Source organism: Rhinolophus sinicus, chromosome 13 (assembly GCF_057876585.1).
Source record: "Rhinolophus sinicus isolate RSI-liver-muscle chromosome 13, RSI-T2T, whole genome shotgun sequence".
Classification (NCBI taxonomy): Eukaryota; Metazoa; Chordata; class Mammalia; order Chiroptera; family Rhinolophidae; genus Rhinolophus; species Rhinolophus sinicus.
The window spans coordinates 33,962,118-33,982,223 of NC_142513.1; the positions used below are offsets into that span (position 1 = coordinate 33,962,118).

The 20,106-nt window shown below is 38.9% G+C and overlaps 1 protein-coding gene across 9 annotated transcripts in view; it reads right to left on the reverse strand.

The window, feature by feature from the left end:
- Window positions 1–940: 940 nt before the first annotated feature.
- TASP1 (taspase 1) overlaps window positions 941–20,106 on the reverse strand; it is a 250,470-nt gene continuing 231,304 nt past the window's right edge. For 8 of the 9 annotated variants that reach the window (XM_019752062.3, XM_088789266.1, XM_019752061.3 and 5 more), the window contains one exon: window positions 941–1,961. In XM_019752062.3, the coding sequence (XP_019607621.1) occupies window positions 1,869–1,961 (93 nt within the window). In that variant the 3' untranslated portion in view covers window positions 941–1,868. Of the gene's footprint in view, window positions 1,962–6,869; window positions 19,496–20,106 lie in introns of those variants that run through there. The other variant, XM_074318353.2, reaches the window with a different exon arrangement.

Here is a 20,106-nt window from a genome sequence, read left to right on the forward strand (position 1 = left end):
ACAAGCCCAAACTTTTAAATATGAATGGAATAAAGTCAAAAGGAGATGAAAGACATGGCATTCCTGGTGAAATAGGTCAGATGATTGTCAGACTCCAAAGTGTCCTGATAGTTTTACGTGATCCAGTCCAGTTCCTGAAAAAACCCTGCCAACAGGTAACAGGTCTTTGAAAGCTTTTGAAGCCAAAGACTCCCCACCAGCCAGCCCATCTCTCACTAAGTTCTCAGCCTCGTTAAGAATGAGAAACAGATACCACGGCACCAACCTGTCTAGAGAACATAGCAAGACAAATGTAATTGCCTGTACGAGGAATATAAGTCAGCGACTCCCAAATCATTCATATTTACACCCACTCCATTTTGGTTGTCTTTCCTTTATAATTTGGCCATACATTGATGTCAAGTATATAATTTCATCCGGGACTTTATCAGTTACCGCCCAGAGCCATGATTATACGGTACAGGGAACTTCCACCCCCTGAGCAAGTCTATCTTTAGTATCTTCTCGATAGCCACTTCTTACGTAGAAAATCAAAAGGAAAAGTCTCGGTTTTCTTATGTGGCCCCAGAATCACTAAATATAACATTTAGAAGCAATTTATCAACTGAAACCATTGAGTTTTCAGCTGCCACTACAGTTTTTCAGAGGAAACTCTTCTTATTCCTTCCCTTTGTTATTTTTATAAAATTGCAGTGGATATTTTAGGGATTTCTATATTGATCATTCAATAATGTACTAAGTTCAACTTCCACCTTGCTAGTGTCCAATCTAATGCACAAAGATAAGACTGGATTTTGAACAATCAGAGTCATAAGCAAGAAGGCTAAAGGTATGATTTCTGGAAGAAGTAACTTTTTACGAACAAAATAAAAAATAGCTCTCCAATCTAGGATTCGAAAGATAATTTATTAGTCTGTGAAGAGGAGTCACACACCATATACCCAGTAATATGCTTCTTTTATTTTTGTGCGTTACCTTAAAAATATATTTAAACAAAAAACAAAGATAATATTGAATTTTCCCATAAATTTTGCTTTCTTATTTACAGTTACATTGTAAATAACATTCCACTATACACAAATTAAGGACTGTGCATTACTGTATGTTTTCTTTACATATTCTTTCATAATATAGTACATACAGCTCGAAGCTATGCAATATTTAAGCTTAGAAAGGCTTGAGGAACGAAGTACAAACTTTATCAATAAGACTATTATTTAAAAAGGTTCTGACCTTAATTCTCTGCTAGATTGTTTCACTGAAACCATTCTTTGTTAAAGAAAAATGCCCCATATGAGGGATGAGAATAACAGTTTAAGTTACCACAGGATCCACTTAAACTGGTTAACAAATAAAAACACTTTATTACTTATTACTGGAGCACTACCACTGTCAAATCATTTAAAGAAGTAGATTTACTCTTCAGTTCAGACACATTACATCACGACAGTAGGTACCTCTTTATGAAATAAAAATGTTTCCTGCAACTTTAGGTTTTACTTGTAAACAGTTAAAGCACATATTTTGTAAAGATGATTTAATCATTCCTGGTCTTAGGTTACACAATAAGGAGGAGTTTCTATTTCATCAAGGGAGAAGCAAGCAATCACACTGTGCACACGTAAGCTCTCTCTCTCGCTCTCTCTCTCTCTCTCTCTCTCTCTCTCTCTCTCCCCAGTCCCGCTCACCTGCCAAAGGCCCGTCACTAACCACTAACCATAGCAGCACTAGTGTCGCAAACTGTGCACAAGGCTGCGATAGGAATTATAAAATGAAGATGATAAAACATCCAACTTCAGTTAAAAACACCAAACCAAAAGCTCAGGTTCTGAAATGCCTCTCAGGCTCTTCATGCTCAGCCTGAAGGTTCAGTTCACTGGGCTCTCCAGGCGGCAAACCCCACCTTCGATTGCCACGGACTGTCCTGCCACTGCACCGGGAGGGAGTCTGGAAATGTGAGTCTGCAAAGAGGGAAACGGGAGAACATTAGAAGTGCCAGCTGTGTCCCCCACCTGTGTGACAAAGGGGGAGGAAATACCAGAGCATCATGAGCATCTACAGGCCTGGTGGGAACCTTCAGGTGCCGAGAGATCCTGCTTGTTCACATCTAGCATCTCTACATGCTAAGCACACACTAGCAACTGGAGAAACAGAGTGGTCGGGAGTCCACTGGCCCATGTGGGAATCAAACCGGCAGCCTTCGGAGTTAGGAGCATGGAGCTCCAACCGCCTGAGCCACAAGGCCGGCCCAGAATAGTAGTGGTTTTAATGCCAACTATATTGAGTACATTCTGGTTCTTTGAAAGCTAATAATTTATGAACATTTTGTCCTCTGAACATTCAAAGCAACTGAGAATATCTGGTTCATTCATGTTACGCCTCCAATTTATTCCTTAAAGGATTTGAATAGCTTATAAAAATTCATGTAATTCAACAACCTAAAGTAAACGAGGCAATGAGAAAAAAAGAAAAATAAGAGGTTACAAAATAAGGTAAAGACAGGCATGAGGTTAACACTCAAAATCTAACCTGCGTTCTGTGCCTGTTGAGAGACAGACTGCGGCCCTGTCTCTCAGCTTCCTCGTGGCCATGACCAGACAGGTGGTTCACGTGGGACACAGGATCGTAACAACCCACCTGCTCAGAGAAGAACTGTTCCTAGACCGAGGCCAAGGAGCCATTTCTTCTGTAAGGCTTCATTCATATACAGTAGGTACCATGTGTAGTGGGTAAGTAAAGACATCATTTGTACAAGGAGCTTTGTAGGGTTGAATGTTATGACATTACTCAAAGGAGGCTGGCCCCAAGTGGACAACAGTAAAAGCTGTTCCACAAGGGGTCAGGATGACATCAGTCAGGAATTCCTTTTTTGATGGTCCTGCTTAATCCAAGGATAGATAAATGTCGTGAGTTTCTAAGAAAAACAGAGAGATTGCATATCCTTTAGGTAATCCTCTCTAATTCTGTTTTTCTAAACAAGCTCTTCCAGAGGACTGAACCGAGGTGAGTTCAAGCTGGGTGACGTTATTAGATGCAGCTGGTGAGGTGGCCCAGCCTAGGGAGGGATGGATTTCCTCTCATGCAACTAAACTGAAGCAAGCATAAATTTTGGATGGATTTTAACACATAAGCATAAATTTTAAGAGGTAAGATCATTGGTTTGTAGTTGAGGGTGGACATTATTCCTGAGTCTCACGATACAAGTCCTAATAGAGTAGTTGACATAAGTCAACAATTTGGAAAGTTCTGGAGAATAAGAAATGTTCTCTGGGTACTTAGTTTTTCTGTGTACAAGGCAGGAAGCAACCTATAACCTACAGGGATGAGATCCATTGATTTTGGGGTGGCGAGTTGGATGAGGCAGTCTCTGTAGTGTCTCCTGGTGTGTTAGCGTCAGTGGTTCACGCACCAGGTCCAGGCCTCTGGGAACTGTGTCAGAGAATCTGTCTTATTACCACATCTGAGGGACAAATTTGGGCCTCACCGCTTAGATATATTACATCTGAGAAATCCACAGAAAGGCAAACTTGTGGACCTTTTGTTTCTTTTGATGCCTCATTAACCTTGTGGGAGGAGTTAGAAGAGGGCATGCCTGATTCTGCTACCTAGCAGCCCTTGTCACCTTAGGCACAGAAAGCTCAAATCTCACCACTCCTCCAGGTATCATTCATCAATTTTTTTAAAGGTTCTAAACAAAAAAGATTCCTGAGAGAACAGAAGCCCCTCAGTCAATTTCAACCCTGATCTCACGCTCTTCGGTTATGAAAACAGGTGTGTAGCTATCACAGGGCTCGAGAATAAAGCAGAACCACTGTGGAAAATAGTATGGTGGTTCACCGAAAAATTAAACATAGAATTATCATATGATCCAACATTTCCACTTCTTGGTATATACCCAAAACAAGTGAAAGCAGGGACTCAAAGAGATATTTGTACACCAATGTTCATAGCAGCATTATTCACAATAGCCAAAAGGTGGAAGCAACCCAAGTGTCCATCAAGGTATGAAGAGATAAGCAAAATGTGGTATATGCTTACAATGGAATATTATCCAGCTTGATAAAGGAATGGCAATCTGACACATGCCACAACATGCATAAACTTTGAAGACATTATGCTAACTGAAAAAAAGCGACAAAAAGGACAAATATCGTATGACTCCATTTATATGAGGTATCTAGCAATCAAATTCATAAATACAGAAAGTAGGATGCCAGTGGCTGTGAGGAAGTGGGGAGGGGGACTCATTGTCTGATGGGTACAGATTTTCAGCTTGAGAAGATGACAAATTTCTGCAAATGGATGGCTGCACAACAATGTGAATGTACTGAATGCCACTGAACTATACACTAAAAAATGGTTAAAATGGTAAAATTTGTATCTTGTATATTTTAACCACAATTAAAAAAAAAAAGTACAAAGGAGAAATGACACTTTCCTACCTGGTCCAGAATAGTTCTCCGTAAGATGGCATTAAGAGAAGGGGTTAGCTAGGAATGAATCCACCATGCAGACTCCCATAGGAGAAATATTAACACGACCACATTCTGTTCACAAATAAATTGGAATTTTTCAATCAGGTTAGTTAATATATCTGTCCCTAAAAGAAAAGCTCACAGGAAAATCCATCCTCATGTTTCCCAAAGAGGCGGGGAGAATCCAACGGGGCCTCCTGACAGGCCTGGTGTCCCAGGCACCAGAGGCAACAGAGAATAAATTGTTAAAAGATCAAAGAGTGACCATATGTCCAAGCAGATGGCCTGCAACTTGACCAGGGGGGTGTCAGTCTGAAAGCAACTGATTTCCTGCTGCCCATGGAAAAGACCCAGAACTAGAAGGAAGAAATTCCTGTCTCACGGACCAGGGGACTTGATAGCAATCCCTTGAGATTTACAAAAACACAGATGGCCAATCCAAACTTATCTCTAACACTCCCACTCCAATTAAGTTTATGATAAAAGAACATCTAAATAAACTGAGCTAAATCACAAAATGTCAAGGAGAGTTAGGAAGAAAAAGAAAAAAAGGATTGAAAATGATGACAGTTATCATTTGAGATATTAACAGTACATGGGCAAAATACTTCAAAATACACCAAGATTTGTATAAACTGAGCTGTTTACATAAGACAGAAATGTTCAACTAGACAAGCTAGTTGTTACATTAACTTCTCAGGATTACTCCGTCCCTAAATCAGCATCTAGTCAAAGGGGATTTTGTAATTACAAAACACATTGGCATGATCTCGGTGTTGAGACGAATAAAGTGGTTAACCATCCAAATGTCAATATTTCACCAGTTTCATCCATCAAGATGATCTTCTGACTCATAAAAAAATAAGTGACCTCGGTCTGAAAAAGTCTGAGCCAAGATGTATTTGAAGCTTTCTGTGGAGATTTCAATGGAGCATCAAATCCTATAAACAGTGGAAGCTGTTTAAGAGAACGTTTTATACGAGTATCTGTGCTTTTAGAGAAGTTTGAATTCCTCTAGAGGCTAAAAATAGACCACTTTCTACAATGAACTTGTACGTCGGCACTGAAAAGTACAATAAAGTATTTTATATTGTCTAAGGCCTATGCAGACTCTAGGGTATTCTACAAGCATAAGAATTTAACAAGGTGTCTTTAAAACCATTTAAAAAGCAACACACTTTGATTGGAATTTAGAACTAATGAGAAATAACACACGAAAATGATAAGATGAAAAAGCAGCATACTGATCCATTTTGGTTCTCTCTCTCTCCATTGCGTGTTACATGCCCCACTCATATACCTCTCTGACCACAATTTCATGTCTCTAATATCTTTTTCTGCCTCTTTCTCAAGGAAAGATTCCTTGACTGGATCCCTCACTCAGTCTAGAAGCTCTCATACTAGCTCCTAGAGCACCCATCTGAGCATTTCTTGTCCTCTGATGTAACTGTCTTGATTTTGTGGTTTATTTTTCTTTTTATTTTAGGTCTCTAACTGAAAGTCAATTGGAGGCAGGGGCTTGCCTTACACATTAACTCTGTATTCTCTAAACCTGACAAAGTGCTTGACAGAGAAGGCACTCTCTAGAAATGCTCAATGAGTGGATGAGGGACTAAAATAAAACTTCCAAGGCTATGTTTGTGAATAAACAAAGAATCTCAAAGGTTTTAACTAGTGTGACCAATCAATTTGGTTAAAAAGTCAATCATAACTAGTTTGTCATAGTAAAGATTTTTAAAAAGTAGAATTTCTAAAAGTACAGAACTGACTAAATTCTTCCACTTTCCAAGTGACTATGTTGTTAGAATGGAAATGGAACTTGAGATTTCTCAGCTGCTAACAGCTCCACACCAGTGGAACCCAATGGCCTGGTAGTTGTAGTTCTCTGCCTTCTTGCTAATTCCCTGAGTGGCACAGACCGGTCCTTGAAGAATTATCAACTTGTGAGTTAAACTGACTATTCAAAGCCAGTATTCTTCGGGCTATATCTTTTTGTGAGAACAAATACATTGTCCAATAACATATTTATCCTGAAGATTTCAAAATGAGAAAGTTACAGTAACAAAAAATAATACGGACACTATTTAATTGCTTTTGTCCTAATCACAGTCTAACTAGCAGCTGAGACTTCCTATCATTCATACTCGTGTCTTTAAAACTTTTAAGACCACCTTAGTGAGTGCTCTTTTGTGGTTTCTAGGAAAACTATGAGCACTCGATTTAATTTTAAAAGTCTCAAAGCCTTTATTTAGTGGTTATATTTTAATTCATCTTTCCACTCTTAGGAGAGTTGCTTGAGATCTGCCACAGAGTCAAGAAAAGATTCTCTTAAACAAGTTATTATCCTCCTTTGGTGGGGTCAGGAAAATAAAATCTAGATAGACACAGTTCAAAAAAACTTTTAAAAATACTTTATTCATTGGTTTCATAATTGTGAAGGTTTCGTTTTCTGGTTTTATTATTTTTCATCTTTTTTAGATTATTTTTCTTAATTTATTTTTCAGTTATAATTGACATGTAATCTTATATTAGTTTCAGATGTGTAACATGGTAATTAGACATTTATATACCTTAAGAAGTGATAACCCTGATAAATCTAATACCCATCTGGCACCATACCTAGTCATTACAATATTATTGACTATATTCCTCATGCTGTATTTAACATCCCCGTGGTTTTCTATTTTTAAAAAATAGAGAGAGCTTGAAGCAACAGACTATAGTCAATGCAATGCATGCATTTACAAATAGAACAAGTTACATTAGAAAAGCACTTCAACATAGACACATTTAAGAAATACCATTTCAAAATAGAACAGAGGTTTTTTCATCAACCAGTAGCTAAATAAAGTACATGTAGCATACAACATATTATGTCCAATTCTAAAATTAATTACAGAGGCAGTTTATCATAATGACTATATGCATGGGTTACAGAATCAGAGCACGGTGGGTGCTGGGGCCATTTACTCTTCTTCCTGAACACACTGCTGGACTACATTTCCCTGCCTCCTTTGCAGCTGGGTGTGGGTACATGACTGAAATTGAACCAATGGACTAAAGTCATACGTGCCACTACCAGGTCTGGCAGAAAATCTTCTTATGTACCATTGTCCATGTTCTTTCTCTGATGATCTTAAGGCCTATGTGATGTAAGGAGACTGGGACCCTGAATTGCATTTTGGAGGAGAGCCTTCTGCTAATCAGAAACCCCAATTTGGATTTAATGTTCAGTGAGACACACACTTGTGTTTAGGCAACTATAAATTTTGGGGTTTGCTTGTTATAGCAACTGGTGTTATTTTCACCACTAATGTTCAATCCAGGCCTCTACACTTACTAGCTGTGTAACCTCTACTAGTTACTTAACTTCTCAGACCCCATCTCTAAAATGGGTACAATAGTAGCATTTATTATCAGGCTGATAAAGACTACAAGATATATTGTATACAATCAATGAAAGCACATGTCAATAAATGTTAATTATTATTCAAAAAAACCACATATCCATAGAATGCAGCACAATCTCTACTGCAGATTATTGGGTATCCCAGAACTGGAAAATTCTATTTGAAAAGTTTGATAGTCTGCAAAAATGGAATGAGATATTTTAATGAAAAATTGACTGCATGCTAAAAGGTAGGACTGAAGAAAATGGGTATTTTCAGACCAGTATTTTTTTATGCTGCTGTTTTGCTGTTCCTAATAGAATGATGAACAATTGCTGAGTATTTATCAATTGCTAAAGGCTTTGTATATGCCAGCTTGCTGTATCACTAATCTTCCAAGTTTCAAAAACAATCATGCTTGGGTGCTACGGAGAAAACCAGTGCTAGAATACTGGCAAATTGCCTTCTATGAACATGTAACACTATTGTGAAGACACGCGTAGCCATATGAAATTATTAGAAAACCATTAACAAAAGCATGTAAGCATGCACTTATGGTTCCTCTGTAACCATGGAGGAAGACCACGGGTAGAATACTCCAATTGCGTTTTCCAATACCACCAAGCAAATAACTCAATTCTGACACTATTTACCTGGAGCTAGCATCTGATCCTACAGGTAAGGGTTCAGTCGCACAAGACTGACACTTCCCCCAGATGCCAATCACAAGTCCATGTTGTCACCAGTGCTTCTGACCAACTGACTATAAATAGGAGGTCCCCACAACCCCTTCCTCAGATTTGACTAATTCGCTAGAACAGCTCACAGAACTCAGGAAAACAGTTTACTTACCAGATTACTAGTTTAGTATAAAAGGATATAACTCAGAAATAGGCAGATGGAAGAGATGCATTGGGCAAGGTGTGTGGGCAGGGGCACAGGGCCTCCAAGCCCTCTCCCAGCACCTCCACATGCACGCCAATGTGGAAGCTCTGCAAACTGTAGTTCAGGGATGTTTTCAGAGGCTTCATTACACAGGCATAATTCAGTAAATCACTGGCCATTGGTGGCTAAACTCAAATCTCTAGCCGCTCTCCCTCCTGAGAGGTCGGGGGTGCGGGGCTGAAAGTTCCATCTCTCTAATCACATGGTTGGTTCCCCTGGCAACCAGTCCACATCTTTAAGCTACCTAGAGGCTTTCCAAAAGTCACTTCATTAACATCATCTCAGATGTGGTTGAAAGGGGGTTGTTTTGAATAAGTAGATACCTATTTCACCTTATGGTTCAGGAACTGAGGACAAAAGACCAAATATTATAACAAATGATGCTTCCATTGCTCTTATCAGGAAATTCCAAGGGTTTTGGGAGCTGTAAGTCAGGAACCATGAAGACCAAATGTATATTTCTTATTGTAAATCACAATACCACAGCTACCCAACCACAAATGCCACAGGAAATCAAGAGGGAGTAGATGGATGTGGATCAAGGAGCTGAGAAAGACTTTCCAGAGGCCTTGGCACTGGAAGGCAAAAGAACTGGAATGCAGTGGGGCACAAAATGACGTGTTGGGCCTGAGGAAGGGACAGCTGAAAGTTTGTTTGGTTTGGGCCACACAGTGTTTCCAACTGTTAAAAAAATTAATAGATATATTTTAAAATGGGGAAGTTGTACATAAGAATCTTGATTTCTAGCTTCTCTTAAAAAAAAAAATATGGCAACCTTTTCATTCCCTCACCCAAGTATAGCAGCTACCTTCTTTAGAAGGGTGGTTTTGACAAAAGCGTTTGCCACAAGTTGGGTTGTGTTCTTCCTATTATTGTGTTCAGAAGACAAGTAACATGTGGTGTTCCTCTTTCATTGAGGTTATGATTAATCCCAATTGGGTTCAGGTGGCGGCAGCCTGAACCAATCACAAACAGCCAATTAGGCTTTAAGCTATAGCCAATCACATGATTTTCTTTTCTTCTTTTTTTTTTTGCTTCTGCACTTTATATAAGTCCTCTGGCTCCTGTTGGTGGAGTGCTCCTAGCCACTTTCAGTTTGGTGCTACCCAAGTCCAATGGACTCGTCCTCAAATAAACTCTTTAAAAAATTTGAATATGCCTCAGTTTATCTTTAAACACAGTGTTCAGAATAATAAACCTCCAAAAGCAGCCAATCTCTTCTTTCCCTCCATCATTTTTTGTGATGCTAAGAAAGAAGTTTTGTTAGAAGAATGATGGTAAGAGATTAAGAAGAGAGCATGTTTTGGGAGAATAAAGAGATGGAAAGAGAAGGTATGGCATCTTACTTCTACATTTATCTCAGCCAAAGGCCAATTCTATGTTAAAAAAAAAAAAAAAAAAAAAGACAACACAAAAGAGAAGTAAAATAATTGTAAGAACAGCTTTTAAACTGTCAATGCAAAAGAAACTGTATCTGGCTGGATTGATTTACCAGCTCTGCTTTGGATGACTAATCTGCAGGGCTATCTGTTTAAAGTCAATACAGTACCTATGGGATGAGTCAGCTGTTTGGATTGACACAAAATAAGTATTGCTGTCAGCTAATATTGTAAAGTTTGCTCAAGATCAACTTGACTACTCAGCAGAAAGTTCTCTTTGTCAAAGATAACTGGGTGTTAGCATATGTATTAGTCTGCTAGGGCTTCCATAATAAAATACCTCAGGCTGGGCGATTTAAATGACACAAATTTATTTTCTCACAGTTCTGGAGGCTGGAAGTCCAAGGTCAGGGCATCAGTAGGTTTGGTTTCTTCTGAGGCCTTTATCCTTCGCTTACAGATGGCCTTTCTTTGTGTGTGTGCATTCCTGGTGTCTCTTCCTCTTCTTATAAGGACATAATCCTATTTTAATCACCTCTTCAAAGGCCTTATCTCCAAACATAGTCATACTGGGGCTTAGGGCTTCCAGATATGAATGTAGGGGAAACAGTTCATTCCATAGTGATCTTATGGTGATCCTAAAGTGATACGGAGTAAAATCCAATAATGCCCCCACATGTTTTGGTCGCCATTAGTTCTCTGAGCTGAAATCCCTTCACTCCCCTTTGCTAGGTCCTCCCCCTCTCCACTTACTCTGTTATTCAACCAGGAAGCACACTCCTGCCTCAAGGCCACCATGTGTGCTGTTCTCAAACAGAAAGCTCTTCCATCCATTGTCCGCCTGGCTTATTTGTTCACTTCTGCCAGATCTTTACTCAAAAGCCACCTTTCCAGAAGGTTAACACAAGCCACTCACCTGAATTTCACTACCGCTGCCCTCTCTGCCTCAGCATTTCATATATCCTTACTGCTATTTAACCATCCATCTATTTCGTTTCTTTATCTTATTCATTGCTTGTCACCCCCATATGCACAAAGGCTCCACAAGGGCAGGGAGTTTCAGCTGTTCATTGCTAAAAGATAGCCTGGCATATGTTAGGGACTCAGAATACTTGTTAAAAGATTTTTAAAAAAATGTTTTAATGAGGGATGGGAAATGAAAGAGAACAAACTGCAAATTAGGCATTTCATATTTCTTAATTTTTTAGTTGCTGATTATGGTTTATAAATTTATTGTAAACTTTTGAAGAGATTTGTATAAATTAGGCACTCAAAATAATACTGAAGCATTGAATCTTAAAACTGGGGGAAAAAAGCCTACACGTTTCCCAAGACTGACATAGTATGATCTGACATTATCTGTAGTTTCTCTTACACAACAACCGCACGCATATTATCCTCTTGCGGAACGAGAACATCGGAGACATCAGCAACCTGGAGAGTGGTCAAGTGAGGCTGAGTGCCTTGTGTCTGTTGGGTTTTGCTGCGTTAATGGAATTCTGACAAATCTAGCATGAGGAGGAATGTGGGAAACACTAGGGCAACCTCATTTGCATGGGCATTTTCCCTTCTGGAAAGCAGGACACCAGCCTAGAGAGACAAGGGTGCCTCCAGCTCAATTTCACATTATTGTGAACATTTGAAGAGGCAGATACTCCTTTTCCCTACCATTTTCCCTTCTCCTGTTAATTCTGTCTTCTTTATCAAATTGTTAAGTCCTAGGTAACTTACATTTTTCCATCTACTGACAGTGTCACATGAATTTTCTTAGTCTAATACGCACATATTTTTGTAGAGTAAAGATCCAGTTTGCTACTGGCAAGGCCTGTCTACTGTATTTCTCACTGTGCTATTCAGGCATGTAAATTTGGTACTGTGAGGTGGCACTGTTGGCTGAGCACATCTTATGTCCTTACATAGTGAATTCTTACCTGATGTGATAATAGTCACTCTCCTCTCTCTTTTACTGGCACAAACATGATAGACCTTAAATGACCCACTCCAGAGAGAAGGGCTGGGGAAGTGTGTCTGGTTGGTTTTATTGCTTTGTGTCTACTATGGGCTTTTTTTTTTTCCTTAATGAGTTGAGTCAGGAGACCCCCTCCTACCCACCCCATCCTTTTCCCATAAGTTCCCTGCCCACGGCTTTCAAGAGCTGTCTTTCAAGGAGACACAACTTGTGAATAAGTATATTCTGAGCATTCTTTATGTGCAGCATTAAACCTTGGAATGTAGTTTACTGCTCTAAAAATAGTTTGGTCTTCAGACTTCAATCTGAAAGCAGATGTACTCAACTAGTTGCCAGTTTCACACAAACCTGCTTAATATAGTCCAAAATAATGTGAATACTTTATAGAATAAAACCCCATTTAACTACAGGTCAACAGATCTGGATGCTCACTTCCTAAGCCTGAGTGATACTGGGCAAATCAGGAAAAGTCTCAGAGCAGTAAAATGAGGACTCTGTGTTAGATGGTCTCTAGAGTAGCGTCTCAAAGTTTTAACATTCTTTGACGCTGATTTCATGTAGTTTTGTATACATACATTGTTAATGAAAAAAACAAGTATTTTACTTCTATTCCATCATTGCTTTAAGCTGAAAGTAATAAATAGGCCAGAGCAATATGAAGATGTGATTCCTAAATTCAACCTAACAAATGAGAAATATCAACAGAATGAGGAATTAATGCCATATGTTAGTCATTTTACTGTATGTCACCCCTACCTCATTTTCCACATTTAAAACAAGGATGCCATAAAAAGATCCCTTGGTAAATCTGGACAAAACACAAAGACAGCATTATGGTAAATTTCATTATTAGTACTGAAACAAGGCTACATAAAGGGAAAAGCTCTATTGTTCTCACATATAAATATCATGTCCAAGGAGCCTTAAAATAAGATTAAAATGCTGTCTGATGAGAACAGCATGTTGTTCCAGTCTCACGGCTACTTCTGTGACTTCTTTTACCATACAGACAACACCACACTTCAGAGGCAACATCAGACAAGACTGCCCTCCTATTTTTAGCTTAAAAGCCCAGTGAAGGCATCCACATAAACATGGCAATCCCCATAATACCTATTATACCACCACTCACATGGAGAATTATCATGAGTATTCCATTTTGCTAAAGGTGATAAAAGCTCTTCACTATTTAGCAAATATTTATTCTGCACTTATGATGAGGGAAAGAAGAATGAAACACACATGGATCTTGCTCTGAAGGCAATTATGTTTTTGTAGGATGCGGAAACTAGTTCCTTATGAAATCTTAATAAAAACACCAAGTCCCTATTTTTGCATAATGCTTTACTTTCCATAGTGCTTTTGCATGAAGACCTTCAAAATACCATGTCAGGTAGAAAGATGTATACTACACATATTTTTCAGGTGAAAAGGCAGCAAGGCTCAGAATGGTTATGTGGTTGGCTTACGGTCACAGAGGAAGTGGAAAAACTGAGACTTGAATGAAAGCCTCAGGACTCCAAATTTAGGGCTCTCTTTACTCCCACAAAGCCTGGAACCATGAAGAATTCTAAATCTAGCTCTGTAAGACACACACCTTTCACTGCAGGAAGCTTGTGACTAAGTAGTTTTTCAGGGTGAATTAAGGCTTGCTCAGAAAAGCTATTACCACAAATTTTACCAACAAATTTCAGGATGATTCTGGGATTCACAGAACTGGCTTTGAGCCTTAAATCTGCTGCTGACGGATTAGCTAGTCTCTGGACTGGAAAGTCACTGGCTCTCTGGGCTTCAGCATCTTTGTACATAAAAACGAAAAATACGACTCAAATTATATTCTTTCTGATTCTAACATTCTCTATAGTTTTGCTTTATAGAGATGCTCTAAATGTTGTTTAAATATTTTTTTTCCCAAAAAACCCACATCTAAATTTTCCCAGAACTCAGGTTATAAATTTTTAAATATCCCTTCTAAGAACTAATTAAAATCTCATTTGGTCCTAGGACTTTGTATCACCTTCTCCTTAGGACCCCTACTGTTCTAGACCAGGGGTCTAGAGGTCTTCATATTGGTAAAAAAGAATAAAGTACTACAATGTCCACACAGGACCCAGCGACAGCACCTGATCAAATTCATCACTCTCTTCTCCTTGAAAGACCTTTTCCCTTGGTTTCTAGGACCCCACACTCAGCTAGTTCTCCTCAACCTCTAGGGCCATAACTTCTGTCTCCTTTGCAGGTTCTTCCTCATTTCCCCAACTTATATACATGGTTTCCCAGGACTCAGGCCACTTTTCTTCTGTCTGTGTTCACTCTTGGTGATCTCATCCAGTCTTATAGTTTTAAAAAGGCATTTATATGCTGAGACTCCCAAATACACATCTCCAGCTTACGCCGCTCCAGATGATATAAAGCTTGGGTTCTGGAATTCAAATTGTCTGGCCTGAATCTTAGCTCTACCTCTCCATAGCTGTGTGGTCTTATATAAGTAACTTAATATCTCAGCTATTTCTTCCCTGAGGGGCTATTGGAGGCAGGAGGTGCTGAGCTAAGAGAGGATTTAGCTGAGCACTGCAGGCTGGGGTGCAGTTGCTCCCCCAATTTCTGCATTGAGGCTTGGGGTTTACCCTGTGTTCTGTAGGGAGGCTCTGGTTCACTGTTTCCTTGGTGAAAGACAGCCCAGTGGCCTCTTCTTAGAGAACCTGGTAGGGGAGTCTCAGCATCCTGATGATTTGCACTGGGTGAAAATCCAAAATGTCAGTTACAGTCTTCTGGTTGGGAAGCTGCCAAATAACATGGATTTTACTATAGCTTGAAAATAGCATCTTGTATTTGAAAAGAAATGAAAGGCTAATGTTTAAACTATCGTAAAGAGTGAAACTACTATTTGTGTAATAGACTATTTCCTGAGAATTTCAGTTGATCTGTCAGTGAGGAATTCTGGAAGGGTAAAAATAAAAACCACCAAGAAACTCTTTGAAGAAAGTTCTCCTTGTCAAAACCATCTGCTCCTGACTTCTTACTGGTCTGACCCCTGTAATGCCAAAGAACTGTTAAGGCATTGAGCCCTAGATTGCAGCATTTCCCAAGCTGACTTCTGCTGGGTCCCAGGAGATACTCTCTGAAAAAAAAAAGGGGCATGGTCAAATGTCAGGGAAATGCTGCAACCTAATTGCTCGACCCCAGCCCGTTCCGCTTAGAGCTAGACAGGCATGTGAGCATGGAAAGGTTCAGGCATCCTTCAGCAAAGAAACCTGTGTGGCTCTTTAAGCCAGCTCATCCCAAATGTCCATGAATGCCTTCCTCGAACTCCAGCTGCACCCAGAACTACTACGAAAAGGCTGCTGAAACTTCCCTTTTATTTTGCCCCAGTGCTGACACCTCTGTTTCTTTTTCTGGTTCTTCCTCACCTTCCAAACAACTAAATGTTGGGGTACTCCAGGAATCAACAGTTGGACCACTTTTCCTCAGCTCATTTTATAGAAAAATATTTGTGAAGTGTTTTGAATGTACAGTGAAGCCTCTGGTTGCATGAGAAAAAGAAAGAATAATAACTCTCCAGACCTACGTCTCTTCCAGTTACTACTCCATTTCTTTACTTCTCTTTACAGCAAAATTCTTTAAAAGACTTGTCAATACTTATTAACCTCAAATTCTTTCCTTCCATTATCTCCTTAAACCCTCTACAATCAGGTTTTCACCTTGACCACTCCAATGATCTATTCTCTGACCCAATTGCATGGGACCAGACTATAGCATCTGATAAAGTTGATCACCTTCTTCTCCTTGAAATAGCTTTTTCTTCCCCTTGGTTTCTAAGAAACCACATTCACTTGGTTCTCCATCAACCTCTATGGTCATTTCTCAGTGTCTTTTGCTGGTTCTTCCTCATCTCCCAACTTATATATAAACACAGGAGTTGCACAGGACTCTTTTTTCCTGTCTGTGTTCACTCTCTTTGTGATCTCATCAAGCCTTGTAGTTTTAAAAAGCATTTCTATGCCGAGATCCCCAAATATACATTAGGAGAGTAGTCTTCTCCCCTGACACATACATCCAACTACCGACTGGGCATCTCCATTTGATGCCTAACAGGCATCTCAAAACTAACACATCCAAAACTGAGCTCTCTCTACTTCCCTTCAAGCCTTCTTCCTCACCCCAGTAAATAGCAATTTCATTTTTCCAACTGTTCAGGTCAAAATATTAGAAGCCATTGTTGCCTTCTCCATTGCCTTCATACCTCTAACCAATCCGTCATTAAATCCCATTGGCTCTATCTTAAAACATATACAGAAGCCATGTTTTCTGTACACCAACCAGTACAGCTAACTCTAGTTCAAGTCCTTATCATCACTCACATAAGCGGTACAACCTAAATTCTAATCCTAGGTAAACTGAGTTTTTTTAATAGCTAAAATCTCAAAGGCAAATAATTAAGGTTTCCTTCTTAGTCAATCGTTACCAGTCACTGTAATAAATCCCTGATTAGCTCTAATACTGATTAACTGAGGTTAGGAAGAAATGCATTTCTGTCATCTTTGATGGTGAAAATCTTATCATTTGTATTTATTTCTTTTTTGACCCAAATATGGCCTACTGAACAAAATGATAAATTGCTAGATTCAGGAAGTTGTCATACCTAAGAGGTCATCACCTTAAAGACCAAGTCTGCCTAGCTGACCATGTGGCTTTGGCAGTTTATAGATATTTGGGATGGAAGTATGTTTTAATCAGGGAATACTGGGGCTTATTACTAACTGCCTATTAACAACTTGTTTTGCCAAGATCTTCCATTTTTGTCCTAAAAATACTTATCATAAACATTTTAAATGGAGAGAACAGTTGGCAAGTTCTAACTGTTCAAAATTTTACCATAATATCCACAAGAGCTATCAATGGACAAAATCAGGGATTCGTTGGTTTTTTCATGTTACAGGAGGCACATTTAAAATAACATTAAATTTTTATTTCAAATAAAGACAAAGCTATTTCCAAGTACTGTAAGTACCTCCTAATAGCAAAGTGTTAATACAGCCCTCATCCTAAATTAAGTTTCTTTTTACCCCTTCAACACTGCAGCAGTGTAGTCCAAACATGTACAGTACAGTGATGACAGCTCAAGAGCATAAAAGTAAATCATCAGTACCTACCACTTATTGCATCCAGAAGGATTTGAAAGAAATGTAAATAGAGAGTAGCTCAACTGTGTCCAAATGTCTCAATTAGTTATTACTAAAATGTTAAATTTTCACCAATTTACAGTACTGCTTTACTTACAAGACATGAAAGTTATACACTATAACTATCATAAACAAATTTTAATCCTTAGGATTAGACAGGATGGACACTCCAAGTTGAAAGCTTTAAAAAAGACAGAAACTATATCATTTGAATGAATAGCAGTGCAATGAAAATGTATTCTAGCAGATAGAGTTTGCTTAGGGTTCAAACTCTGTAACATGGGTCAGTCTCCAGTGCCTGTGAGTGAAGCAGGCCAGGTATAGGGTTGTCAAAGCGGAGTGCCCCGGCCCCACCACATAAGGTGGCTATCACTGGTTCCAACCAATCACTGCATAGGAAGTGGTTCTCGAATGCTCTTGAAGGAGAAAATAAATCAAGAGGAAAATACTTGTATTTTTATGTAAAAATTTAAATGTTTAAATCTTGTATAAAACTTTAATGCAAAATTTGTATTTCATGTAAATTCAAAACCTTTTAGGTAAAAATGTTCAAGTTTTAAAAAAGCTGATCTGCTGATGAATCCAGTTTTTTACTTCAAATCTGGAGGTTACTGGGAAGGAGGGGCCGTGGGGACAAAATGTGTCCAAACAACCATCTGGACTCAAAGAGTTCTACCCTAAACCTCAACATGGAGTCACTCACTAACGATGTGTGTATGGAATGCCTACACGTGCTAGGGCGTGTGGGGCCATTGCCACCTCCACATAGACTGCATGCCTGGTAGATTCAGCTCCTGTCACTCACCTAGTTAATACAATAGCTGTAAAAGTTCTTACCACATAAAATCAATGGGGGATCCTGAATAGTTATAGTTACAGAACCAATACGTTGTTTTGAATTAGGAATGTAGTATGAAATAAGAATGACATGATCAAGACTATACTCTTTTTGTTTTAAGACTAAAAAAACCAAGAGATTCCTTTCATCATTTATCCATTGCTTTCCAACCAAAAGAAAGAAAACATTCTGTAATCACTACTCACTCACAGTGGTTACTAAGGTCAGTCATTCTTGCAGACACTTGTCTTAGTTACATGTCATGGTTATGTGTCCTGTGGGCAAACAGCAGGCATGTATCTGCGTTGGGAAGGTGTATATTTCCCTAAAATGTTGAGTACTAGAAGGTAATAAGGTGACATTTTAATGTTAAGTTCACACCTGATGTGAACTATGTAGACTGATAGCTATGTATGTATGCAGAGATAGAGAAATTAATGTTTTCATTATTTTTCATGTTGCTATAACACAAAAGAGGCTTATTCATTTCAACGAACATGGGGTATCTACAAGTCTAAGTAATAGACATATTTATCATTGCAAAGATCTAACCCTTCACTATGATTAAAATGAGACTTATTTGGATAAACATGGTTACTACTTCTGAGAAGATTTATGCTCTTGCCAACATGGTGAATTCCCTCTCTGTGTTTATTCCACTTATTGCTTTAGAGCAATGTCGAATGAATCATTTGGAAGAAACTGATGGCGTAAAACTAATAATTAGGCAAAAATAAAATTACCAACTACACTTAGAAATAAACTTGAAGCTGAGGCAACTTCTGTCTTAAGGTTTGTTTTTCACATATTCAATCTTCTACAATCTTCTCCTGTCTAAACGATTTTCTAAATAGACCCAACAGGATCCTCCTGGCAATCCTAAGAGCATGAACAACAAATGCAATTTTCTATACTTGAAATTCTGGGCAAGCTTAAAAAGGTACAAGTAAAATCACTGATTAGCCACTTTGTCTTGTGTTCCATAGAGCACCTGCCAAATTTAGCTTAGTGCATAGCTTGTTGGTGGTGCCTAGCCTACCATCCTGAGGCTGTCGGATTCCTGCCAGAGATCAGAGCCCTTCTGTTGTTGGGTAACAGGGAGACTAGATTATAAAAAGTAGTTAAAATTTGGTTTAGACTAAGGCCAACTTGTATCTAGGTGGTTCTTCATAAATCTAAAATATGGTCCAATAAATCCATCCAGTGACTGAATCCCACAGGACACTATCATGGAACTGAAGTCTTTTAAGGAATTCATGGTCAATGTACCCACAGGTGTTCCACTTCCTAGTGTTTTGTGGAATCCAAGAAGATTGCCTGTGGAGAAAAAGGAACCACATTGTTGGTGGGAATGCAGACTGGTGCAGCCACTATGGAAAACAATATGGAGTTTCCTCAAAAAATTAAGAATAGAATTACCATATGCCCCAGCAATCCCTCTTCTGAGTATCTACCCAAAATATCTGAAAACATTTATCTGTAAAGATATACGTATTCTGCCTGTTCAAGGTTCACACGAGAGAACTTCAACAGTAGCTAGTAAGCAACATTTTTTCCCTTACTTTTAAAAGAAAACTTATTTAGTTAGGTGAATTTAACAGAAAAGCTGCAGGCATATCTTAGATTTCACAAGGGAAAACCCAAGTCTGTGATGCTGACAAGCTGGTAGACCTCCAGCCAGAGAGCTCTCTAAACGGGCACCATTAGCACCACATTGGCCTGAATTGCAAGTTGGGGGTGGTGGTGTGTGTCTATTCTTGGAGCTTTGAACAAATTTTTTTTTTCTCTTGTGGGATCTCTGAATTCACTCATCAATTGTTTTCTCTGAATTCACTCATCAATTGTTTTCTAACTTATTTACAAGTTAGAGTTATGCTTTGCCAAAATATAATAACCACTACCATCTCCAGCAGATGAATAGGGTGAAA